General features: G+C 38.9%; 1 protein-coding gene across 1 annotated transcript; it reads right to left on the bottom strand.

Moving 5' to 3' along the window:
- Positions 1-122: 122 nt before the first annotated feature.
- Positions 123-25,869, bottom strand: zdhhc9 (zinc finger DHHC-type palmitoyltransferase 9). The gene is made up of 9 exons (XM_053323921.1): positions 25,145-25,869; positions 15,291-15,451; positions 10,740-10,898; positions 8,283-8,420; positions 7,796-7,844; positions 6,459-6,561; positions 2,141-2,244; positions 1,732-1,843; positions 123-305 (listed from the first exon to the last, which is right to left on the bottom strand). Exons 1-9 carry the CDS (start codon positions 25,306-25,308, stop codon positions 123-125), a joined length of 1,173 nt encoding a protein of 390 aa, XP_053179896.1. The 5' UTR covers positions 25,309-25,869.
- Between the last annotated feature and the right edge of the window lie 1,348 nt (positions 25,870-27,217).

Genomic DNA, 27,217 nt, shown 5'->3' with positions numbered 1-27,217 from the left:
TGGAATGTAGGGCAGGAGTCGCCTGCACAGTATTCAGATATTGATTATTAATCTTCCAGTTTCTGACCGAGCAGGATGCTAGGGGAGTGGCCACGTACGTATGAAGCCGCCCCCTCACGTGTCTAATGGGCCTTGTCCTTGATGATGGATGCCTCTGCGTCAGTCTCGGGTGAAGCAAGAGGCGGGAGCTTGGAATCAGGAGGGAGCTCCTCTTTGGGGGAGCAGCTCTTCTCTGCTGAGGCAGCGATGCTCGGCTTGGCATCTTCAGGTGTGTGCTCATTAGGGATGAGTGGAGCTGTGGTTTTCTGTAGGCAGAGGACAGCACGCTGAAAAGACGTAAATGCAGTAAAAGACACTGATTCAACCTGAACTGCAGCAAAGATGTTGCAGTAATGAACAAAAAATGTGTGTTTGTGTGTGACTGGTCTGATCCCATCAACACCATCAGCTCTGATTTTCTTCATAGATTCAAATAGTAAAGTTATAAATGATAAGTCAGTATAATCATTAGACTAATTTGTGTTAAACTGTTTCTCTCCTAACATTATAACACAGATATCAGTAGGAAAGAATTTAATTAGCAGCTGATTAAACATCAGGATGATGGCTGTGGGTATTATTCAGGTAGAATCATTTTAATGACATCTCATGTAAGTAGAAGTTACCAAGTTTTTTTCAGGATTTTATAGGATTTGAAGTGGAAAGACTTAATGCTAAAATTTGGAGAAATTAAATAATACTGTAAAGCTGTTACAATTAGTTGATCAACAGAAAATGAACTGATTATCAAAACAGTTGCCATATAATCGTTTATAAAGTTACTTTTTTTAAAGAAAAAAAATGTCCAAATTCTCTGATTCCAGCTTCTTAAATGTGAATATTTTTCAGTTTGTTTAGTCGGGACATGTCACCTTAGGCTTTGGGAAACTGTGATTGATAATTTTCACCATTTTCAGACATTTTATAGACCAAGTGACCAATCAAATAATAGAGAAAATAAGCTACAAATGATCAATTTAAATGCAGTGAAGTACGATACTTCAGAATGAACTTAGTTTAGATATTTAAGCAGAAAGTACTGAAAGTGGTATAAGTCAGCTACTCTGTTGCAGTAATAGATGAAAACCATTTACCCACCTCACCTTCTGATTAATCAACTGTGACTAGATTGTCTATAGCAGCTATAATTGTGGTGCTTAATAATATAAAGTTCTGCACTATGCGGCAGTTCAACAGTTTAATATCAACATGATTTGTTAGCAGCACCTCATATTTACATATTAATATGGAAAAGTATTCACAGCACAAACAGGTTAATGCTCTAGTGAATATTTTGGCAGATCCTAGCAGAAAATATTAAATTAGATGAACAATTATCAGTGAGAACATAATGGCAACTATTTAAAGAAGCACAAAATGGCCAATATCCATGTGTCAGGAAATGGATTGTCAATGTCACTTCAGTAAAAGAAGTGCTCTCCATAGTTCTTCTTATGCACACACATACACATACACACACATACCTCCTTTTTCTCCCCAGCGCTCTCTTTAATTGGTTTAGACTCTGTTTTATGTCTGCTCTGTATTCAGTATTCTGTGCTTTGCATGCTGGATGCACTTTAGAGCTGGAGTCAGAGAACTGTGTTAAAGGGGGGGAGGGTAAAATGCGTGTGTGTGTATGTGTGTGTGCATGTGTGTGTGCGTGCGTGTGTGTGTACTCCTTTGGCTCACCGTGGTTTGTGGCACTGGGTTGCTGCTGCTGCTGGAGGGAGAAGAGGAGGGTGCAGCAGGCGTTGCAGAAACAGACGAATCCTCCTGCATCATTCCTCGTCTATCTAAGACGCTGGAGAGCGAGACAAGGCGATCAGTCACTAACTGCATCCTGCTCGTTACTCACCAGGATGAGGTGCAGGAAAGTCGGATAAAGTCTAATCTATCACAGGCACTGATACAGAACTCAGTGATAACAGCAGGAAGAAAGCCCAAGATATAAAACTTAACACAGGAACAGACCATTCTCATTTAAATCAGACATTTAAGACGTAATAAATTAACCCCCCTCAGTGCGACTGTGGGGGTTAGTGAGCAGAAACATGTTCATGCACCGTGCAGTTCTAAAGCAGAGCAGTGTAGATGTTACCTCGGGTATGTCGGCCCACAGAGCACCTCACAGCAGTTTTTGATGATGTTCTTGTGGCTGTATGGGTTCTGCACTCTGTTCTTCCCCGACCACGATCCTTTGATCTGACAAAAACAAAATCAATACCCATCATTGAGACAGTATCATCAAAACTACCAACCAACATCCAAACCACATCTAAACACTGACCGATTCCTGCCAACATTCCTGACTTGCTTACAATCTTGCCAAACAAAGCGAACTGCTCAGTTCTCTTTGAAAACAACTTCTCGGGCTTATACCTTATTCAAAAGCATATTTCCATTTTTAGATGTTATTCCCACAGGCTTGAGTTTGACCCATTAAAAAGGATCTTGTCAGGGATTTAATGATTCCTGGTTTAATGGGAGCTGTATGTGCCTACGGGTGTGAACAAGCAGCATGGCATCTACAGAATAAAAGTGCTTTAATAATTCATTGAAAAATCTGAAATATTGTACAAAGGATTCCCCGATAAATAAATAAAAAATTCCCACATTGCACTGTATATAGTCACTCAGTCCTATGCATTATTTGGCAGCTAACAGAGGAACATTTTAACCCCTTAGCACCCAGTTTTCTTCTTTTCCCTTTAGCAGCTGGGCTGGGGAAAAAAATAAAGCAATTCCTCACTGTCTGACAGTTTCACATATTACTATATTATATTGTTAGGACCAGTGGTGGAAAGTAATTAAGTACATTTACTCAACATTTATTTGACAGCTTTAGTTTCTATTCAGATGAAGATTTGAGACAATGGATCATATAACAAGCTTTTAAAATACAGCACGTTGTTAAAAATGATGTCTTACAAAAAGCAGTTTGTAGTCAGGGTCACATTTCAGATGTCTATGAGGTGTTAACAGTTGAACCAAATAGTGATTTTCCCTCTAAACTTCTCACATGGTTTCATTTCAATGAATGTTCAAATGATCCAATAGTTCACCAAAGATCAAAGATTATATACAAAGTCCAAAAACTGAACACAGATTTGTGTTTCAGAGCTTTGTTGTTTCTTATTTCCTCTCTCATTAATCATCTTACAACCCCTCAGATTTATCGAGTGACCCTTTGGACAGGCCCGACCCCTCGGTTGAGAACCACTGGAATAAACTAGCTAACTGTATATACAGTAGTTTAAACTACCTCCACCTCCAGCAGTTACAACAGTAACAAGCTTCAGTACTAATAATCAAATGATGTCATATATAATAATATATCAGTCAGAGGGACCAAACCACTACTTTTATTGCAATACTTTAACTACATTTTTCTAACCCTATAACCCTCTACTTAAATAAAGTCTTTAACAGCTTCTTCAAGCTACAGAATGTTTTTTAAACACAGAACACATTATTCTTTGGCTGCACTATTTCACTGAATGTTATTATTCACAATGCCTTGTGCTAAATCTCATACACATTTCCCCCAAACTCAGCCAGATATTTGCCATCTTTTGTAACTCTGAAAATTGTGTGTTTGAAGAACATTTGGCTGCACTGCACAACTTTGTACTCACTGATCTACTGGCAAAGGTTAAAAAACTGAGAACAAGAGAATAGAAAACTGATTTATTTTAGTTGCTGCAGATGTAGGTCAACAGTCTGCGCATAAGGTATCTCAATACTGCATGCCTCTGTGTGTGTGTGTGTGTGTGTGTGGTTGGAGACACAGCTGACAGAGCACGTGTCATCCTATGGGACACCAGAATGGCTACAACACTCAAGGTGCCTTCTCTTGTTCGCCTTTATTCCACTCTTTCTCTCTCTCTTTCTTTCTCTTCGTTTACTCCCCTCCACTTCCTCTCATCCACAGCAGTGTTTTTGGCAGCCTGCCCGGCCCCTGCAGGTATCGATGCATCTATTATTAGGCCAATCACAGATATTGAAATGGCCCGGCTGACAGCCATTGTTTCAAACTCCTATAGCAACATCACACTGAAGGTGCACATTGCAGAGCTTCATTACTGTTTAAATGAAAAAAATGAGGCCAGCCATCCCAGAGGAAGGAAAAAGGAGAATAATAAATTAATCATTACAACAAAGTATGAGTGCACTCTCTTGCTTTCAGCTAACTAGAACCTCCCACCAACACCAGAGCTGCTGCTTCTTGTCTGAGCCTCTGCAGTCAGACCTGTGCTAACAAAGCCTCTAATAAAGTATACACAGTGTTAACAGTAGTATACACAGACACATAAATGACTCCCTCTGTGGATTCATCCACCTGCATCACCCTCGGCTGCTTTATATCACCCTGAATATGTGTGTCTCTGTATGTGTGTGTGTGGTGACTAAATAATGACTCAATGGTAATGCGTCCCTGCAATCAATACTTCTTTTCCTCATTTAGCCTCAGTAGCTTCATCTTAATGCAGCTGATGATTCATGACTCAGAAAAAAGCTGCTGTGTTTTGCTTCTATTTCAGTTCAATTCAATCATCAGGAGTTGAAGAATTACTTTTACTTAAGTAAAAGTAGCAATACCATGATGAAAAATACTCAATTACAAGTAAAAGTCCTGCATTCAAAATCTTAAGCAAAAGTACTGTCAGCAAAATGTACCTGAAGTATCAAAAGTAAAATTACCCATTATGCAAAATGGCCCAATTTAGAGTGTTATATATAATAATTTGAATATTGAAAGTAAGGATTTTAATGTTGAAAAGTAGAGCGAATTTTAACACTGTATGCTGTTAAATAGTCTAATCTATATCAATGCATTTTTAACAAACTGATCATGTGTTTTATGTATAAAATGTAATAAATGCAGTAGAATAAAAAGTACAATATTGCCCTCTGAAATGTAGTCGAGTAGAAATATAAAGTGTAAATATTCTGATAAACACAAAGCTTTTTTTCTCTAATCTTTGATTATTTGGATAATTTAAAGATTTATTGAAATGTAACCATGTGAGAAGTTTAGAGGGAAAAATGTGTTGTGTGTTGTATTTTAAAAGCTTGTTATTTTATCCAGTGTTAAAATTTCATCTGAAAAGTAAATAAAGCTGTCAAATAAATGTAGTGGAGTGGAAAGTAGTATAAAAAGGAAATACTCAAATAAGGTGCAACTACCTCAAAATTGTACTTAAGTGCAGTAGTTTAGTAAATTGACTTGGTTAAATCCGACCACTGATCATCGCTAATATAAGTAGCATTATTCGTGCAGATATTTAAACCTTCAGACTGTGTCGGCCTGCTGGTGAGCAGAGACGAGTCTGACTGCTGCTTTTAGTATTCCAAGTATTTAGCAGCCAGTTTATCATCTGGCTCAAACTGCTTCTGCTGTATTGGCCACATTTCCCTTGTAAAGAGATTTCTGGTCTCAGTGCGGCCAAATTGGGTAAAAATAGAGTGAATTGCAAGCAGAAAAATGTATCAAAACTGTCAACTTTCTGCTTCATTACTTCACATGAAATCTGATCAGAAAAAAGAAAGACTAAACAAATCTCAGTGCAGTTATAAATAGACAATCTAGCTTGTGTTTCACAGTCTCAGTTCCCTTTTATATGAGTTCACAACAGTTTTTTTTCTAGTTGATTTACTTTAGCTTACAATATAATAGCTTTGTTTAACAAGCTACACTTTACCAGCCCTGTGTCCTTAAGCTCTGAACATGGCAGTGCCGTTGTCAAGGAAACAACTCTGTGCTCTTAGAAATTGTAGTGTTTACACCCCACTGATGTATGTTTATCTTTCCAGCCACGTGAAGCCAGGCTGCCTGATCACAACATTTACCATTCACCATTCTTAAAACTACACTTTATCTTCACTATGTGCCCAACGTTCAACCCTTACAATCTAAATCTAATCTTCACACTGACCTCGGCTACACCTTTAGCTTAACTATGGGAAATATGTGAAGAATGGAAAAATGTCTGCACTTTGAGAACTTTCATGATTTTATCTTCGTTTCTTATCTCTGGGATTGCTGTAACTAAATGTAAATGTACATTCACACCTGTTTAATTAAGACTGAAGCATATACTTCTTGAGTTTCAATAGTTTGGGTAAAAATGATGGTGAAAAGTGAGCATCAATGAGCAGTGCCACAAAGTCCTTAATATGTAAGTCAATATGGACAACTTGAAGTCTTCCTTGATACATGAATATATTCAAATGTTTTAAAAAAACCAAAGCCTTTATGAGGGTATTTAAATGGAGCATTACTTTAGAGTTTTTAGTCACAAACTACCTCACAGTATGATTCACTCCTGAGAAAACAAACCATAGACGTGATGAGACCGTGAATCTGTCATTGACACAGAACATGTTTAACTTAACGTGCAATAAGGTGCACTTACGTCCTCATTGGTGGTCTGGTTGAGAGAGATCAGGTAGGTGTGGAAGCCGGTCAGTCCCACCACTGACCACAGGGTGAAGAAACACACCAATACCTCCAGCACAGTGACGTCCAGTTAAGAAAACAGCAACATATGTTTTCTGCCTGATACGTGGTCACTAAGCAAACAGTGGACAGCAGTTGACGCTAAAATGATGGACAATTACATAACATGATTGAAGCAGTGATGGCCAGGTCAAAAGAGCCAAATGTGACAAAGTGTCTTTAAAAAGGGAAAAAAAAGGTCATATTATCTTATTTGCTAAGTACCGCCACCTGTTAGTTACTGTGGCTATGCCTATTCATAGTTTTTGAGCAATGTGTCCTTGATTTCAGACACAGATAGCTGGCAGATTTAATCAATTGTAGCTACAGAAATTCAGACATAAGATGTATTTAATGTCATTGTGGTGCTACAATGAAATTTGGTTTGGCAACTCTCTAAAATGCAACAGTGCAATGTGTAAATAGAATTGATTTCAGACAGACAGACAAAAGCTAACAACAAGCTCACTTGTAGCTAGTTAGCTATCAGTAAATAAGCTAATATTAGCTGCATGAGTTGGTTGAAAACTCATGAAAACTGACCTTTAAATGTTTCCAACTGACTTGTTTAAAAATCCTGTCAAAGGCATCTTAAATATGCACCTTATTGCTACATTAATTATATCATGTTAATCATTCAGATATAAATCAAAGCAGCAAAAATCATCCCTGCTAGTGGACAATTCATGTAAAAGTAAAAAAAAAAAACAGCACTGTAGAAGTAAGTGGTCCAGATGTTATAAGTATGATAATGAAAAAATGTAACCAGACTGTTATTTCGTTTTAACATGTGATGTATGATTGTCAGTTTAAACTTTACAAGAGAAAAGGTATTAAGGATGATGACTAAATGGTATATTTGGTGAACTTAACCCTCTAAAGTAATGGCTGCAAGCTTCCCAAACTCCAATACAGAGAGAGAGCTTATATCATTAGCTAAAGCTCTGTTAGCATCCAGAACGAGCTGCCACATGGTAGGAAAATACTGTACAGTGAATGATGTGAATGGTTGTGAACATGGATTTTCTTTTAACGTAACCTGTAACCCTACAAACTAACAGTTAAACTAGTTAATAAAGTATTAAAAATACTATTTACGTTTTAAAATTCTATTTACACTTAAGGCAGCTACTATGGAACCAATAACTGTCTTTAATTAGGTTTAAATTAAAGACAGTTATTCATAGTTATAGGGATAGGGTTCATAGTTGTTGTCCACAGCTGTTTTTTCTTGGTGAGTGGTTAAAAGGATATGTTCCAGGTGTGTCCTTCAAAGTCTTCAAAAAGCCATTATCCACTGAGCCTGTGAACAAAGCAACACAGAGAGAGGTTAAAAAAGACAAGATAGACTTTCTAAAAAATCCCTGCTGCTTTCTGTCTTTTTACTCTGCTTAAAATGCTCCATTATGACTTATTACAGCAGCATTAAGATAACAAGCCCAGAGCTAATTATCCTGACTAGAAACATTCCGGTTTGCTCATTTCTTTCCTCTTGCTGTCTGCGTAGGGACAGACAGGATACATGAAAGAGGAATCATGTCAAGCAGTCAGTTGCTGTTGCATGTCATGTCATGCTCCAGGAAATGCCCGGTCTGAATTAGGTCATATTTTCAGCACATGTGCATGTGTTGCTGCATATATTCCACTCTGCTGTTAGTTAGCTTGAATCAGAGGACGTCCTTACTGTTTTGTGACATTCTTTCAGCTATCTGTCTCCAATCTGACGCCACAGGATACTTACGCATGACCACGTGGACGATGTCAAAAGTGAAGATATAGATGGTGAGCAGGGAGAGAGACAAGGTGAACAGGTAGAAGTATCGGTAGTTCCTCTTGCCCACACAGTTGCCCACCCATGGACAGTGGTGATCAAAACGATCTGGGGGGGGGAAGGGAAAGGTCAAGTTTGTGAAAATATGTAAAATGCCAGTCAGGCTACACAAATACAAGTTTTTTAGACAGCTGACATTATGCTTTTGGAAATCAAACGAGCTTTAAAAATACACCACTATCAGCTTTGCTTATTTTCTCTGAAACATTGATTTGTGCGTCACTTTCTGTAAATCCGTAGTCTAAATATAGTGATCACTTCCTCTCTCCCTCTTCTCTTTTATCATTTGGAGGAGAGCCAGATGAAAGCAGGGAAGGGTCAAATGAACTGCAGCCGTAAACATCTTGCTTTATACTTTTCTCTGCAGAAGGCACTCTCTGGTTGGAGTTTCACATCAATAAACAGTAAATATCGAGGCACAAATGGAAGTTATGGAGGGTCTACTAGATATAAGGTCAAAATAAAAGCGTCATTTTTTAAAACTAAAGAGCAGTTTGGCATATTTTCAACTAGTTCAACTTTAACTGTATTCTAGTTGATTGAAAGATTGATTGATTGATTGATTGCTGCCCCTTACAGTAGGTTTAAGAATCTTTGAAGGTATTTACATCCATATTGGGTTAACTGAGTTTTCAGACATAATTTACCCTCATTTCAACACTAACCACCAGGAATTCACTTGATAAGAAGAACTAGTTTGTATGACGTGCTGTCCAACCCGAGCCAAGAGAGCCGAGATCCAATATTTGTTTAAATATGGCAATAAAGGCGGACAATATCTGGCAATCTTTTCTGGAGGGCAGCATAGTGTTGCACGCAAATGTGCCAGAAATAGTTGAGTAAAGAATGAAAAAAAAGACCTTTTCAAACGCTGCTTACTTTCTCACCTCCGCAAGCCTCACGAATCACAGCGTGAAGTGGGTGTGAATGTCAGCATGTTCTTTCAGAAAGTTACAGAAATGATTGTAGACCAACAATTTCTGACATCAGGAAGGTGTGAAAGGACCATTTAACATGAACTTCCTTTAAAGCACGCTAACACAGCTTGTTACTTCTGCATCTTAACATTGTAAAAACCTCTACTAGGCACATAAACAGTGCCTAAAATAGAAAGGATTAACTCCTCCTCAGACAGTTGAAACATTGAAATGTTGCTTATACTGTATGTTAATGCATCAGTAATAGTAATCCAGTATCATTATACATAATATGATATGATAGCATTTTTATTTTATATTTATACATTTTGAATGCAAGACTTTACTTGGAGTTTCTTATAGGGACCTTATGGAGTTGCGAGGAATAAGACTTGTGCTTTTTAATTAAAAAAAACAACAACAGGTGTTTATGAGGAAGGAAACACACATTCAAGTTGGTGAGAAACTCTCAATGTAAACAGAAACGTTGTTTGTTTACTAGAAAATTCCACAGGGCGCCTTTAAGTTAAGGACATGAATATTTCAACCACTACTCAATATTTATATCAGCACCCTTAAATTAAATCTGAAAATTAGCACTTCCCCCTCATAGTCAGTATTTCATTTAAAATCCAAATGTGCTGGGGTATGGCTCAATTTTTTTTTTTTTAAATGTCTCCGTCCAGACTATCTGACATCTCATAATATATTAACCAGAAATGTCTCGGGGTATAAACAAATAAAATTAAAAGTTTTTATTATGCTGCATAGTCTGTGAGAGACTTTCAGCACAATAAAACTAAGGATAAGACTGCAGCACTGAGGCATGTTGCTGTGTCATGCTTGGCCTATGCGTGTGTGAGTGTGTGTGTGTTTCTACAGAAGGTGGACACAGACGAACCAGTGTTCACAGTGACCGAGCATTTATTCCCTCACTGAGCCTCCACTGTCTCCTCTCATATCGTCTATGAGTCTACACTCCCTTCAAATACATTCCTCAATCAGCAGCAGCCAAATGACTGCAGCTCTGCAGCGTGCTGAGATGACACAGCTACACACACACACACACACACATACACACACGCACGCACGCACACAGAGTTCAAACAGCCGTCAAACCTCAAAGCACATCACATTTTTAAAAAACTGCTGCCAGTGAAGTTTGTTTCAGTTTTCCAAAACTTTTGCACTCAGTCTGATTAGTCCAACATTTATTTATAAAGCTGTGAGTTTTGAATAATTTCATCACTGTGACAAATAAATGCTGAGAGGAAATCGAGGTCGAGGCTTCAGTAATAAACATCACAAGCTCGGCAAGCTATTTTTCCCCACTTATGATATCATTACTCACCTTTCTATTTTGGAAAAACTGAAATATACTCAATGATCTTTATTGCCGCATTGAAGAGCCTTTAATTGAACTGACGGATGATCAGAAACGATTACTTACCGACACAGTTGTCACAGATGCTGCAGTGAGACGCGCGAGGCGGCCGGAAGATTTTGCAGGTGTAGCAGTACTTGAGCTTGACGATCTGGTTGTTGATCTGAACGTTGCGGATCCGAGGTGGGGGTCTCTGCCCTGCGGGGACGTTCCCATTGGCAGCCTCTGTGGAACCAAAACACCACAAACTGTCATCCCAAACATTACAATTTTTTTCACATTTTTTGACACAAAATCTGCATTATTATTTTCACAAAGGTGAAATTCCTTGCATTAAATTGCATTAGCCTCTACAGGTGCACCTGCTGTCTAGTTTGCTTCAGCAGGCAATGAGAAATGTGAGATTGAGGTGACAAGGACAAGAAAGAAATTAGGTATAAATCTTAACAGCTGAACCTTGAGAACGTCAGTGAATGACAACATCGCTTCAATATGGTATTTATGATGCTGTATTTATGCGTTACCACTGCTGAGGTTCTTACTAGCCACACTATAATGCAGCATTTCTCGCTCTGTTAGGGCATCCACTAACCTTCATAACACTGAAATTACCATATTTCATAGTGACATCGTTTATGTAAGACATTCACTTTTCTTGGAAATTTCTAATTATGCTGCATGGCAGAGCTGAGAGGTTAGAGAGGCAGGCTAATGACCAGAAGGATGCTGGCTGATATATCTCAGGAGAGCAACTGTTAGAGAGAAATGTATCATTAACATGCTGCACTGTGGAGTGAATGTGGAGTTGATGGAAAAGACCAAGCATGCATTTGACTTCCTCTGGAAAAATTAAGAAAATACATAAACTGATATTTGTGGAAATTAAACTGTTTTGACTGGAGAGAATGTTCTGAGATGAGTAGAGGAAGATCTTGCATCAACTAGATTAAATGTTTCTCATTCTCTGTTCTGTAAAAATAAAGCAACATTTACAAGCTTATATTACTGGCATCCATGAGACATAAATGCGGGGAAATGATTTTTTTCTGACAGCACAATTCCCTGTGTGCAGGATGTTAGATTAGTAGCTTTTGGGATAAACCAGCAGAGAATAAAATTAATGACTCATCACTCACAGGAAGTGATGCCACTCCCTCGGGTAGGAAAGCTCAGTCTGCTGGTGGCGTTATATATTCCAAGTGGATGCTCCTCCTCATATTAGCATTTCCCTGCGGGACTAGTCGCTAACGGGCTACAGGGACAGAGCACCGAGGCTGCGGCAGCTTTATCAGCATGCCTGCCTCAGCTTCAGGATGAGCTCTGGATCTCAAATAACCACACCTGCCTCCTCTGTTAGCCTTAACTCCAACACATTAAAAAACATGTTGTATTTGTGTGACCTAAAGATAGTGGGAGATTGGGGTGATTGAAACTAGAGCAGCCTATGCCCCATTTTCCATCATTTGTATTAACAAATTCTACAGTATATTTACAATATAATTGAAGAGATTTATTGACCTGGACAAAAAAATAAGTATTTTTTCATGTCTATCTTCTGATCATAATTCTAATGATTAAGAATTTAGATTTTGGCATGTTTATACTGGTTAATGAAGAAAATAAATTAGATGGTCTGCATATCAAACCCTCGTTGAATATATGTGCAGGACAAAGAGCAGCAATAACACGAAAGCAGAGGCAATCCAGACACTGAAATTTACCAGCTACTGAGTCATTTCGACCGGCAAGGTCTTTGTCAAACAAAATCAAATTCCAAAAACCAAATTTCAGCCTGCGGGCAGCCACTCCTCTTTTTTAAAATATTGGTTCACATGGATTACTGATACAAACAAACTCAACAACATCAGAAAAGATCAATATGTGAGCTAGCCTGTATTGAACACTCTGTGATCAATGAGTTTGGGAGTGATAGAGGGTTCAAATCCCACATCATGAATTGTTTTGATGAACAACCTAGATCAAAAGTTGTACCTTTAGCTAAAGATGAATTTTAGGTTGTTAAAGCAGCATACTGCAGGGTAATAGATCAGACTTTTAAAATATATGAAAATTTCACTTATTTTCATACAATTAAATAAATCATAATTTGTAAAGACATAACATCTATGTCCTTAATGACACTGGCAGGCATTCACGTAATTCATGTATAGTTAATTTCCTTTATCAAATAAAACTGTTACAATTAGATAACTAGTCTATCAATAGAAAATTAGTCATCAACAAATATGATAATCTAGTAATTGTCATTTATTCACAGGAAATATTCTAAATATTTGCTGGTTCAAGATTCTGAAATGAGAGGACTTGCTGCTTTTCTCCATTTTATATCACTGTAACTAAAAATTGTTGGGTTTTGGATTGTTAATCAGACAATACAGGCAACACAAGGTCTGTGGGACATTTTATAGACCAAACGAAGAATCAACACATTTATCTGCAGTATAATGAAACTACGAGCACTAATAATGATTATTCCAATAGTATTTCCGAATATGGGCTAAGTATAGGGGCTACATTTTCCACCAGGTTCATCACAAGAATAGCTAAACCGACCACCAGGCTATTGTCATCCAGCGAGTGGTATGAGTCACAGTGATGACGAGAGAAACGCTGGCGGCCAGATTGCCATTGAGGACCGAGTGCCTCAGCCTCGCTTTTTACAGCCATCCTCTGTCATGAGCAGAGACCAGTCTCCACCCATGCCTGTTGTCTGGAGCGAGAGAGCACAAGGGCTGGTTGAAGGACGCCGTGAATCGTTAACAGAGACAAAGAGTAAACATTGAAGAGCCACACAGGCAGGGAAGGAAGAAGGGAGAGGATGAGGATGCAGGGAGGAGGCGGGCAGGGCTGTATCGCAGAATAGCTTATTCCTCCAGATATAAAAAAAAGTCTGGACGGCCTGCGGAGTGGACATGATGAATACAAAAGGCTTGTTTGCGAAGGCTTTGTTGTCATTACTAATAAACAGCGTGCAGTTTGTTTTGGGTAATGAGACAACAGGAGCCTTTGTAATGAAAGTGTTGCAGACTGAGCTCTACATCCACAGATGAGCAGACCAACCCTTTAGCAACATAAAGCACAACAAACATGAATAAACCAACAGGGCTAAGGCTGTCTCTCACTGCTTAACAAGCCTATATGATGAAGTATTAATGCAAACAAAATACTTTCACTTGAGCTACTTTCATCTATAGGCAGTCCACATCTCCAGCAACACACAGGAAACTGGGCTGAATACGACTACCTGGAAGATTATGATGGAACAGCACAAACATACACCGTAATAAACATTTGTCCTGTTGACATAACATTTGAATGGATGAAGATAAGGGACTGTGGCCTGGTGGCATTATCAGTACTGATTATGCATAATACACACTTCAAGGTGAGGTGCTGGACTGCAGTCACATTACAAAAGGTGAGGCCACATGCGCCTTTAAGCCAGGAATCATGGATTCTTTTCTGCTTTTGTCAGCAACATCTTCATTTTTTGGGGGGGTATCTGGAAACTTACAAACTCTAAAAATGTTTCCTCAACAAGCATTCTTCAGGTTCACATATCTTCAGTATATTTCAGATTCAGGTCAAAATCTCAAACAGACAAAATATTTAATGCAAAATTGCTTGGTGGGAAATGTTGAGACCTGCAACGATTATTTCATCAAAAGAAAATTAATTGGCAACTATTTTGATAATCAATGGATCATTAATTTTTTAAGGCAAATATTTGAGTTTCCAGGTTTTTAAATGTGAGAATTTGATGCTTTTCTTGATTTAACAATGATAATAAATCAAATATATTCAAGTTTTGTTGGAGAAAATGAGACATTAAGTAATGTCCTCTTGTGCTTTAAATATTGTGTTAGACATGTTTTAACTTTCTGATATTGTTTAGATCAAACAAATAATCTATTTTAATTAAGCAAAAAGTAATTGCCAGATTAACAAATGGGATGTTGGATTCAAATGTTTCACCAAACACAAAACTTTACTTCTCAATCTGCTTCTTGCTCTGAGTGATGGGATCCTAAATTAACATTTTCTGCTTTCCAAGAACTAACAACACTTTAAAACTCTTTGCAAAATATTCCGACTTACATTTAGAAAGAGTACAATACTTCCAGCTCAAATGGGCTCTTCTTCAAACTGTTGTGAGTCCAGTGCAGCACAAAGTATCTGCAATTTTATGGACTTGTGAACATAAAAAGAAGTGTGTGCTTTCTGCACATCCATCCTACACAAACACTGGTTTGAAGTGGCCAGGGCTCAATTAGAAAAAGGTGACAGGTGCCCAGTTCCAATTGTTTGAACTGAATTGTTTCATGACCAAACATTACAGTCCCACCCACCTCAGTGATTAAGTCCCACACACACACACACACAACGTCTTAAATAATACCTACAGATGTTTTCTTAACTTTAATGTTTCCTATTAGGTCTTGAGTATTTCCTGTTATAGGGAAAGATTTGAAGTGGAATATTGTGGAAACAAAAGCTTAGGTGGTTAAGAAAGTAAGTGCTTCATAGTCTGAAAATAAAGACAAAATAAAGACAAATATCTGTAAACTATTTTGTGAACTATTGCTGTAAACTCACCAATTTCCATCTCGATGAATGTGGCTTCCTCTGGCAAGGCCCGCGGGAGTACCCCGGGGTCACTGAAGCTGGTCCTCAGTAACATGGCCATCACAAAGAGGAAGAGCACAACTGCGAAAACTGGGATGGCGGGGGACAGATGGACAGCCAGGTACGGACATCTGTAGGAGGAGAAAAGGATTATGAATGAAACACGATGACCCTTCTTTTTGCTTTACATCTAAGCTCTGTGACAGCACTAAGGCAGTCTTTGCAGGAGAAAAATAGAGTCAGAACAATAAGCGTGACAGCGTTGATGGCAAAGCTGTCAACAGGTTGCAGCATATCTCTGGAGGGTGCTTCCCTCTGTATACGTTAAATCTTCCAGGTCACGTTCAACGATTATGACTACAGAGATAAAACCTTGACTGAAATTTGAGAGTGCTTTTAGAGGAGGCACGACATGACAACACCAAACATGTCCTGAACTGGTGTCCTCATCGTAAGGTCATGAGCCGTTAGAGCATCTCTTCCTCTGGACCGGGTCAAAGTCATGGCCGCAAATAAAAAACATGATGCCAAACACTGCACACCTTCTGGAAGAATAGAGGAACATTAGCATAACTGTGTTTTCCAGACCGTTAAGATTACAGCCAGCAGGGCTCCTCCTAAAAGACCTGCTGCTCAGAGCAACAACAGATGTGAGCTGCAGTGCAAAGTGCTGCGACAGAGCATCATCACCAGCAGCAACACCAACAGCAGCAGCAGCACTACGAGCACCACCAGCAGCACCACCAGCAGCAGCAGCAGCATCAGCAGCAGCAGCACCACGAGCACCAGCAGCAGCAGCTTCAGCATGCAGTTATTAATAGTTAACTACACAGCCTCATCCCCCTCCCATGTGGCCGGGATCATATATTCAAAATGCAACACTAATGTGGCATTACAGGATTTCAAAGTACAGTGTCATGTCCTTTACAAGGCTTTTATACTTTTATACTTTATGTCATGTATAAAACATGCTCAGACAACCGGCATACAGTGGTTGATTATAAGTAAGGAGGAAATATAAAGCATTAAAACTTTTGTGGACTGAGACCTTTTAAAAACACTCCTCTGAAGCCCCATGTAGCAGTTGCTCTTATGGTTGAAATGATATTATATTTGACACATATACATATTTACAATGAGTCTAACTAATGAGATTGTGATCAGGTCTTGGCTGAGAGAGCAGAAACAAATTGTGAACACAACAATGACATATCCCCACTTGAGTTGATACGCCAATGTGTTAGTGAACTGTTGCTCATTTACACATCCAGCAGCTACGGAGCAACATTATTGTTCATTTGGAGTCATGCTTCTGTCCAACATTCACAGTTTTTAGTCTTTAGTAACTCCTGAGGGAAATATCCACTAAATGTTCATCTATGTTCACCAGCTAGTTGTTAACTGTCTGTTTGCTGTTGAGCAGGTTTTTTATTTTTAGAGCTTTTTGCGGGCCGGACAGCTAAACACTGATCTGAAACTCAGTATAAAGCTTCTTACAGCTGTAGTGATAACTCTCTATAGGGTTATTTGTATGAGCGACACCTCTCACATTACACATTGTCATATAATACACTGACTTTTTCAATTACAGCTGCTTTAATGAGTGAAAGCAGTGTTTTGCTGCCCTCTCTGTTTGAAAGTTTCAAGCCTGCCTGACAGCTGGGTGTGCCTCAGTGAAAAGTCTGTTTTGTTGCACCTGTAGCAACAACTAAAAGTTACGTCACAGAGTCAAGTTACAGAGTACACCTGTACAGCAGTCAGGTGAGATGATAAACACTGGAGTTCAGGAAAAACAAGATTTTCAGGGGGTGTGTTTCATTAAAGTCTTAAAGTCGTGAAGCTTGACTTTAAGAAATTAAAGTCATGCTTCATATTGTTTTGAAACATGACTTAGTTCTTATAGTCAGGCTTTAAGTATAAATCCAATAAATCCTTATCTGTGGGTATTGACATTAGATATCATGAAGAGGACATCACAACCTTTCCTGCCATTTTACAGACTAAATAATTAACTAAAGTATCCAGAAAATGATCCACAGATTAAAGGATTAGAAAAATAATCGTGAGTTGCAGCCCTACGTATAAATCATGTTTTTGAAATCATCAGTTTTCAATACACGATATCAAGATGCATTTGTGTGGAATATAATATCCCATAAGAACACCAGTCATTTATCTGTATCATCTATCAGCCAGAAGACTGCATGTATACGGTTACATAAACGAGTAGGACCTATAAACGATTGAGTCACCAACAGCAAGATGATATATATTCATTATGTTTGCTTGAGTTAGGATTTCTTTGATCATTTTAGCATTGTCTAATCTAATGGCCTTATTATCGTTATCTTCAGATAAATTAAATGTGCTCTAATACTGTGCCAACACAATAAATAATGTGTCTCTGTCCAAATACTTATGGACTGCACAGTTCGTCACATATCTCATAATTAGAGCAAAAGCAGTTAACAGAAAAATTAATTAGGCAACTATTTTGATAAATGATTAATCACCCAAATAACATCAAGCAAAAGTTTAAAATATTTGTTGGTTCCAGCTTCTCAAACAGTGAGGATTCATTGTTTCCCTCTAATTTGTATCATGTTAATTTGACTGAACTGAAGCTAAAGCTGAGTAATACTCTGAACAACACGGCATAGAACAAAGTCCAACTGTTTAGCCTCAATATGCTGATGAACCAGGTACGTCAGCATACCTGAGCTCTGACAACAACACACAACACCTGCTGGACTGGCCTGAGCAGTTTCCCTGCAGTTCCTTTTTTCACACTAATGGAAAGAAGGAGCAGAGATCAAATCAATGGAAATTTCCACTGGCGCAGGCCTGTGAAGTATGTTTGGCTCATTTGTTAGTGCAGAGACAGCAGAGAGCAGCCAGTGGATTCAGACTGAGGCGAGGCGGCCTGTCGATGAAGTGTAATTCCCGTAATGATGACCTGTAGGTATTTGAGACACACTCTATCATCGCTTCCCATCAAGGCTGTGAGTCCTTCCTGGATGTGACCATTTCCTCTGCTGTTGAGGAGCAGGGTGTTGCTGGCACAGTGACGCTGTGTGTTCATCAGTCACAGTAGAGGCGGCAGAAAACCTGAACTTAATCAGGCCCTCTGTCCACGAGGGGAAAATGTTTTCATCAGCGACGCCATCAATCAGATCGCCAAACGACACTCACATGCCACTTACACACTCCCTCTCTTCCTCACTCAGCCTCATGCCTCTCTCTTTGTGTCTCCAGATAAACCCGGTCGCAGTGGTAGAAAGCAACTAAGTACACGTGGTGAAGTACTGCACAAGTAAAGCACAAATCCAAGGTACATTTATATGAGCACTACGTTTTTGACTGCAGGTCAGACAAGTGATTTGAAGAATTTTATAAGCAAACATAACCTAAAGAATATATTGAGTATCTAAAATAAGTATATAAAGTATGATGCTTTGTGTATATACAAATAGAATTAGCTCCATCACAAGCAGCTTCAACTTTAAAATTCAGTTATTGACTCAATAATAATAATCCAACGGACGACATAATACATTATAATTTAGTATTAACAACACTGAAAAAGGCAATTTTTCCTCTTTCGTGAGTAACTTTACACTATAAAGTCCATTTTGCTGATAAATATAGTAGATATTGCTATCTTAACTCAGTTATAGCATTTGACTTTGATCAGTTGACACTCATACGTCCAAATGTTAATCTGGAGCAAATCCAAATGTATCTCTACAATTACAGGACATATTGGTTACTGATTGGCCACAGTGAGTCTAAATCACATTTAGGAGGTGATAGGTTCACTGTAAACTTGTGAATTCAAAACCACAACAAAAATATATTGATTATTAAATTTAACAACTCGACATCTGACTTGAAATATTAATATTGATTAATAGTATTATTGTATAATGAACACATCCTGCAACATCCTGCAATCAGCTGGTCATTAAGGAAGGAAGTTACATTAAACATATCAAGCAATTACACTTAGCCACGCAGTATTATATAAGAAATAAGATAGCCATTGCTTATTCTGCATGCATGGTGTGAAGTTCACTTCACTGTGTGTGTGTGTGTGTGTGTGTGTGTGTGTGTGTGTGTGTGTGTGTGTGTAGAGTAAGGGGTAGGCGGGCATTAGATGCATTAGGGTGTGTCTACTACAGACTTTGATCCACTGGATTTCCCTTAACACGAGATCATAACACTAGCTCACAGACGAGAAGCTTCTACAGTCGGGATATCGTCGACTTAAAATCAACTTGACTTGTGCGCATTAAACCCCCTGAACCCCAGATTAACACATCACTGTGTCGTGCCCTGGTGACTCATGACATTTTACCTTTGTTGAGCTTTTCAAGCTCTACCTTTGTTAATACTTAACAGTTGTAAGCTGTTAACAGGCTTTCATGAATCATACTAGAAATTAATTATGCACGTGGGCCTCTGACACAAGCTATGTCATACAAACATCTGTAGACTGTGACTCGGCTTGTTTCTGGGGCACTGCTGAAAATAAAAGCTCACAAGCCCTTCTTGTTCTCTCCCATCATTCTACATCTAGACACAAAAGCACTCCATTACCGAATTCGGTAAATACTCTGATTAGAGGAGGGTTTAATACTTCACTGCAGTCAAAATCTCAGACATTTGCTCTTTTCTACAGATGTAATCAGCTTAGATCTGGCCCCAGTTTGAGCCTCTATTATATCATTAGAGTCACAGAGGAACTATGCTTCCCTTTTCAGAATAATACATAAAAAACCAGTTATGTAACAGCGTTTACGACTGTTATGAAGGTATTTCCAGAATCCATTAAGACTCTTCTAACCAAGCATATGAAAAAATATTCACGGTTTTAAAAGGGGAACTATTTCCAGCTGTGGACTCATGTGTTGGGTGTGCAGCAGATGACCACATAAAGAAATCTGACACAAACTGATTTCTGCTCAGGCTGAAAGCAGAAAAAACCTTGAAAACCAAGTACTCAGAGCATTCTTCAGAGCAGTGTTTTTTGTTCAGAGGGATTACTGCTACATGCGTTTACATAATTATTTGACATTTTGGCCACATTTAATGAACATCATATGAACATCCCATAATGTATATATGACTGAAAATGAGGAAAAGCACCCTTTAACCCATTTCTCTTTGTGACTAAAATCTCTAATTCAGGTAGCCAGAACTGATAAATGTCCTTGCTCTTTTAATAAAACATGAGCAAAATGAAAATATAAAATATTGTAACACCAATATATACATATATTAATGTCAATAATCTTTTACATTTTTATTTATATTGGACAAACTGAGAAAGGACATATGTCATTTTTGCCTACCACCTTTGTCTGGATTAGGCAAAAGAAGCACAATTTGGGATAAACAGAATATTCTTTAGTCTTAAAAGGTTGTAGAAATACCTTCAGATCTGCTGTAAGAGTCCTTAAATGACCTTCAGTGTTTTTAAAGACAGCTGGGTATTTCTTTTTTTGGAAAATGGGATGCTTAGTTCTGTGACTGAAATACAATGCAGTTGAGAGGCACAAACTGGGGCTAGCTTTGAACTCTTTGAAATCCTAATCCAATGTGCGGTTGCATTTGAAAGAGGTTACACTAAGGGTACAATCTGCTGTCCGGTTTAAATCACTCTTCCTTGTTATGCAACGAAACATGAGAGCTGGGCACATAGACCTTTTTCTAGCATTAAGCTCAGATTACAGATGTTGCGTCACAAAATATTCAATAAGTGAAATGAAGAAAAATGATAAACCTGATGATATGATTTCAGCCACATGAAAAACAATTCTAGTGAAAGAGGAAACTATATTTATACATCTGATATGAAGCATCTATCTTGGAATAAACACATAAAGACACATTGAGGAAACATATACATTTCCTTATCTGTATAGCACAATATGTAGACAAAATCATTTCATCCTCCACACAAAACCAGCACTCTCCTCCTGCCAGGGAAGCTTTCAGAGAACAAAGCCTGTGTATCACTATTACTGTAAATGGAGCATGCACTCCGAATAGGGTATAAATCATGTTATTGCTCATTTAGCCAAGCCTGGCATCCGCTTTCTGATTGGCTAACAGGGAAGCAGGGTGGGGTTAGATGCTCTGGGGTCGTTTACAAGCTCTTCTCTTGACTGCAGCTGCGCTGCAGGCTCAGCCCTACACTTCTCCTCCTTCATCAGTACACCTTCACATTAGCTGAAGCTGATGGGGACAGGTGGACAGCCGGACACATAAAGAGCCTCATCCTTCATCATATGAATGTACAAAGAGCAAAAGCACAGGATCACTGTGTTTCATGCACATATGCCTGTCTGGCCTGGCAGCTCAGCGTCCTGCGGTGGACGGACAGATGACACACTGTCCTTGTGTTCCAGTTTCTTGTTCTTTCATCCAAGCTCCATAGGAGGCTGCACACACTTGCATATGCATGTACGCACATACACACACCACACTCACACATGCACAAATGCACAAATTGGAACCAAACCAGAACCAATATCCAACTGTGAGAAAGCCTTTGGGCATCTATATATTTTAATATATCCTGCAAGGATTCTCAAAGCACCTCTATACATCATAGGTCATTTCAGTTTCACAGAATATGGTGCCCAGTGTGATACATATGTAAATCTAATTTTAAAAGGGAGGCGAGGATGCTAGATGGAACAAAACCAACAGTATAAGGACATAAAGTCTTAAAATTGATTCAGGCCAGCAAGTAAAAAACAGGATGCGTGCATCTACTCTGTGAGTAATTTGTTTAGTCGTTCCAAATAGGTCTTTCCATTTGTGTATTCAGCCGCTCGTTTCCGCCATTTAGCACAAATTAAAGCACAGAGAGGACTCCCTGCACGGGGTGCCGATGGCTGGTGATAAAAATGAGATGTCTGCTTGGCTGGTGTTGGATACAAGCCAGCCCACGCCAGGACACTGCCCTCTCTGTTCTCCCGTCCTTGTCGTGCTTTAACTCACAGCTTAACCCAAAGCCCACGTGAGGAATGAACCCTCAAAAACAAGGATAACAAAATGAACTACAGCAAAATATATAAAAAAGCTTTTCTTCTCAAAATTACATTATACTAATGTAATTTCATGTTTGTCTCAATGTTTGTTCATTAGACTATAGTTTAAACCTCTTACAAGTTGAGTTTTTAATCAATTAAGGCTATTGTGTATTGTTTTTGGAACAGTGACCATATAGCTTGAGCAAAACTGAGTAGCCAGTTAATCGATTAGTTCATCAACAGATTCATCAACGACTCATTAAAAAAATAAAAAATAACCTGCTTCTTCCAGATGTTTTGTTGCTTTTTTTCAACACATGATGATAAACTGAATATCTTTATGCTATTGCTCAGACAAAACAAGAATTTGAATACCTGTCTGGGAAATTGTAACCATTTCTCACACAAAACATTAAGTCGAATTATTGAAAATAATTGGCAGATGAAAACAGATAATGAAAATAACTGTAGTTTGCCCTATACACGCCAACTATATTGATACTTCTATTAAACATAGTTGCTAATTGTCAGATGTGAATACATTAAACCTCCTTTTTGCACAGGGTTATTACTCTGAGGTTTAAATCAGATATGCATCAACATGCTGTGTAATGGCGAGTTTGAAAATGACACCCATGACGTCCAGGCCAATCTCAACGCTAATAACCACCCACCCCATAAGAGATAATTATGTTCCGCTGTAATATGAACACAGCATGCTAACAACCCTCCAGCCATTAGTCACCGCAAAGCCTCCTCCAGGCTGCGGATGCTGAGCGGTATCGCCTCTGAACCGGACAACAGCTCCTTCTGTCTGGAGTCAAGAGGGAAGCTGGAGGCCATTTAAGTGCAGAGCAGATAGAGACGGGGAAGGGCCTGAATATGTGAGAGCAGATACTTCTGTCCTCTGCTCTCCTCTGCTCCAAATCCATTTGGCTGGTGGCTGCATACACACCTACAGTCAAGAGGGGTTACTGTGTTACAGTGCAGCATTTTGTGCTAAATCATCGTGCCTCTTCTATCCATTAAAAACTGAAGAACAAAGAGGAAATAAGGACTGGCAGTGGGTGCAAACTGAATGAGAAGCAGCACTGCATTATGACCTCCATTCACAGTCATGTTCTTCATTTTAGAAACAAACCTCTCTGCACAGCTTGACTGACAGGATTTAGGTTCACATGCTGCACCTGAGCCGGCTGATGGTGTTTGCTGGCTAATGAGTCCATCGGGTTGTGCGAGTAGTGGGTTGAGACAGAACTGCTGAGGCAACAAAAAAAGCAGCTCTGCTTCTCCTGAACCAGAAGCAAAACTGGACAGCCATGTTTATTAATTATTAAACCTGTCAGTATGTGGTCAGTCATTTTCCTTTGTAAGGGAGTGACTTTAGAGCATAGCAAACATGCATCCACTGTGTGTTTGGGGCCTATCAGAACAGATACAGGCTGAATGATACAAATGAAGGCCAAACAGGAAGGTAACAGTTCATTACAGTGTGGCCGCACAAGGAAACACTGATCCCAAGAATCACAGCAAATACATTTCAGAACAATCAACCCAGAAATGGATGAGACCAGTTTACGAAATCATAACAATAATACGTCGATTAACTGTTGAAATCAATGAATAAAATGAATCTAAATCAATCGATTAATCATTTTGAGTAATGTTAAAGAAAAAATGCTGAACTGCTTGCTCTTGTTTCAGCTACTTAAATGTGATTATTTTCTGGTGTGTCTTTAGTCGTCTTTGATAGTAAACTTATGTCTTTGGGACATTTGGTTGTGGAGCAGTGATTTTCAGCATTTTCTGACATTGTATAGACCAAGAAACTAATCAATCACTAATCGATCCACTAATCAAGAAAATAATCAACAGTTGCTGCCCTCAATTGTGATAAGCAGTTTTCCACTAAAGGAAGCCAACGTTTCCTGGTTCCTTAAATGTGATGATTGTTATACTTTTCTTAATCATGATAGTAAACTGAATATCTTTGTGCTTTGGTCTGCTGCTCAGATAAAACAAGCTATTTGAACACTTTGCTCTATTGGGATCATATTGGGCAACTACATTCTGAAATGTCATAGACAAACCTATTGACTATTACCTGGGAAAACAATAAACAGCTTAATTCATAATAGAGCTACAATGATCACTCAACTTCCAGCTTCTCAAATATGAATATTTTCTGTTTTCTTTCACCTTTTATGACAGTAAACTGAATGTTTTTGAGTTGTGGACAAAATAAAATGTATGAGGCCATCACGTTGGGCTCTGGGAGCCATCCATCGACATTTTTCACAATTTTCTAACATTTAATGGACACAACAACTCATCGATTAAAAGAGAAATTAACAAATCAACAAATGAATGGATTCGTCATTAGATACCAACACTTGGTGGTTCCTGTCTCTCAGATCTGATGATTGTAATGCTTTTCTTAATGTCATGTGTTGGTAAACTGGATATCTTCTATCTTTGGGCTGCTACGTTTATATAACATGCTATTTTAATTGATCATGTTGGTCTCTGGATAATCATATTGGGAGTTTTTTAACTGGGGAAACAATAGACTGCTTGATTAATCATAAAAAACTATTGTTAGTAGCAGGCAGCCCACGAACATCATGGGTGGGGTGAGGTTACTCAGTCAGCACACATGCTGCCAGCTACTATGGACTGTGGACTTGAGGAATAAGGAGCCCTAAAGTGACTTCAGATCATAATGTTGATATGCTGACATGTTCATGACCCATGAACAGTCACACAGAGGACGTGACTTACTCGAAAGCGAAGAAGAGAGAGCAGGTCCCGACGATGAGGAACATAGTCAGGTAGAAGACTCCTTTCTGCCGAGCCATCATCACCCGTCCATCGCAGCAGAAAGTGTTTTTACCCGGCAGCTTCTCCCATTTTCGCACCTTCTTCGTTATCATCACCGCCGACATGGTGTCCTGTGTTAAAGCTCAGTGCACACACTGTCCTCCTCTGGGTTAATGCGAGCTGTTGTTCAGACAATAAACTGGCGGGGCTGAGGTCTTGCGCTCAAAATGCTGTTCAATGTGACACACAATCCATTTGCAATGATTTCTGCACAAGTTGACCACCGTGGAGCATTTTCTTTTCCAAGTGTCGCAGTCACATCATCAATGATTTCTGATCCATATTATTTCCAATTTCTCCGTCTTTACTGCAGCATGTCATTCCCACTGAGGCTCCCACACTGCACAGAAACACACCTACAAACAACCTCAATCCCCAGTCAATAACAGAAATGATTAGAAATTCACCCAAACGCTTGCGGCAGATGTTTCCCCACAATAAAGATAGAAAATCCAGCCGTGGCGAGCGGACCTCGACCGCTTGACATTCATATCATCTCGATAAATCATAAATGATCGCACAGGCGAGCTGCTCCGCGTTCACTGACATTATACGATCATGCAGCTGGATATGATCAATAAGCTTTCCTGTAAGAAAAAAAAAATCCTTCACGATATTAACAATAATCACAGCCGGCGTGGAAGCAAGCATGTAAGGCTGTCTGATGTGCTGTTCTTTCCCTGCAGGATGCCAGCCCTGGGTTTTTTTTTTTTAGTCAATGGCAGCAGGAAACACGCCTAGATTGAAATGTCTAATCTTAAAGGGGCAGGACAGGTGAAAGAAAAAGGGAACAAAGAAGAGAGATAAAGGTCATATTTAGATCACATTAATATGCTGAACTGCTCGTCTGCAGTGTGGCCCGAGGGAACAGCCTGTAGAGGAGTGCATTAATGAAGTTAATTGGTTATAGACACCGGATGCATTAATCCCTCAGGTGTCTGCGCGAGGCTCCAGAGAGCAGAGGTAAACACTGCATCACCTTCACCTGTTACCTGTGTGGAAACACCATGTGTCTACTTTTAGTGTCATGTTTTACACTTCACATTTTCTATGTGTTATTTATTTATTTTAAAATCGATTAATCAATTAACAGAAAATGACATATTCAGTCGTTTTTCAAACAAATAATGCCAAATATTTCCTTGTTTCAGCTCCTGGGTTGTGACTCTTTGCTACTTTTCTTTGTGACACCTGACAGTAAGTTTAGTAGGTTTTCAACCAGGTGCGATTTTAGCCCTAAATTTGATCTCAGCCCCACTATAAATAAATAAATTATCATTGTATTTTTCCCTCTAAAACTCAAATGGTTTTATTAACAGTTTTAATGTGCTTTCTATCTCACCATTATCCTTTATTATTCTCTCTAATTGTTTAACTATAAGTCAGTAATAATAATAATGACTTTCATATCTGCCATTTAGACTATTTACCGTAACAGGTCCTGCTAAAAGTGATACAAGAAGATAGAAGGCTGAATACTGGCTCAGCTCAGTCATAAAGCCATAATAGCTTTCTCGTTGCAATACAGAGGAGAGGAGATGGCACTTTATCAGAGGCAGCAGGGGGAGGTCTGGACCATAAACGACGCAGAGAGAGAACCAAACATCCTTCACTCTCAGTCTGTCGGTGAGTGACAGACCAGAGGTAGAAAAGCTTCTGTGCTTCCAGTCAGGATGTCTGCTGCTTACCTCTCCTCCAGAGGAAAACATTATTAATACATGACCTGTCTAATACTGCTTTGACCAACCTGCCAATTCAGGTTCAAATGTACTCATGTCTACAGACAGATAAAAGTCCAAATTTAAATTCTGGTGCCACTTTTTGTTACATAAGGAGATATCAACGAGGACGAGGTAGTTTGATCTTAAACAGAGAGCCTCGAGAATGGATGATCTTATATGTTGAAAATAGCACATTGATATCTTTATGACCAAAAAAAGAAGATGACTTCACACCCCTACAATAGACTAGCAT

The sequence above is a fragment of the Scomber japonicus genome, chromosome 8, assembly GCF_027409825.1.
Source record: "Scomber japonicus isolate fScoJap1 chromosome 8, fScoJap1.pri, whole genome shotgun sequence".
Lineage (NCBI taxonomy): Eukaryota > Metazoa > Chordata > Actinopteri > Scombriformes > Scombridae > Scomber > Scomber japonicus.
Note: the sequence above shows the minus strand (reverse complement) of the source record. Positions and strands in the feature narration are given on the sequence as shown.

Coding starts and splice junctions, on each gene's coding strand:
- zdhhc9 (XM_053323921.1), bottom strand. CDS start 25,308: ATGTCGGCGGTGATGATAACGAAGAAGGTGCGAAAATGGGAGAAGCTG. Junction 15,452..25,144: donor TCTCTCTTCTTCGCTTTCGA/GTAAGTCACGTC, acceptor CTCCTCCTACAG/ATGTCCGTACCTGGCTGTCC. Junction 2,245..6,458: donor ACCAGACCACCAATGAGGAC/GTAAGTGCACCT, acceptor TGTTTTTGTCAG/ATCAAAGGATCGTGGTCGGG.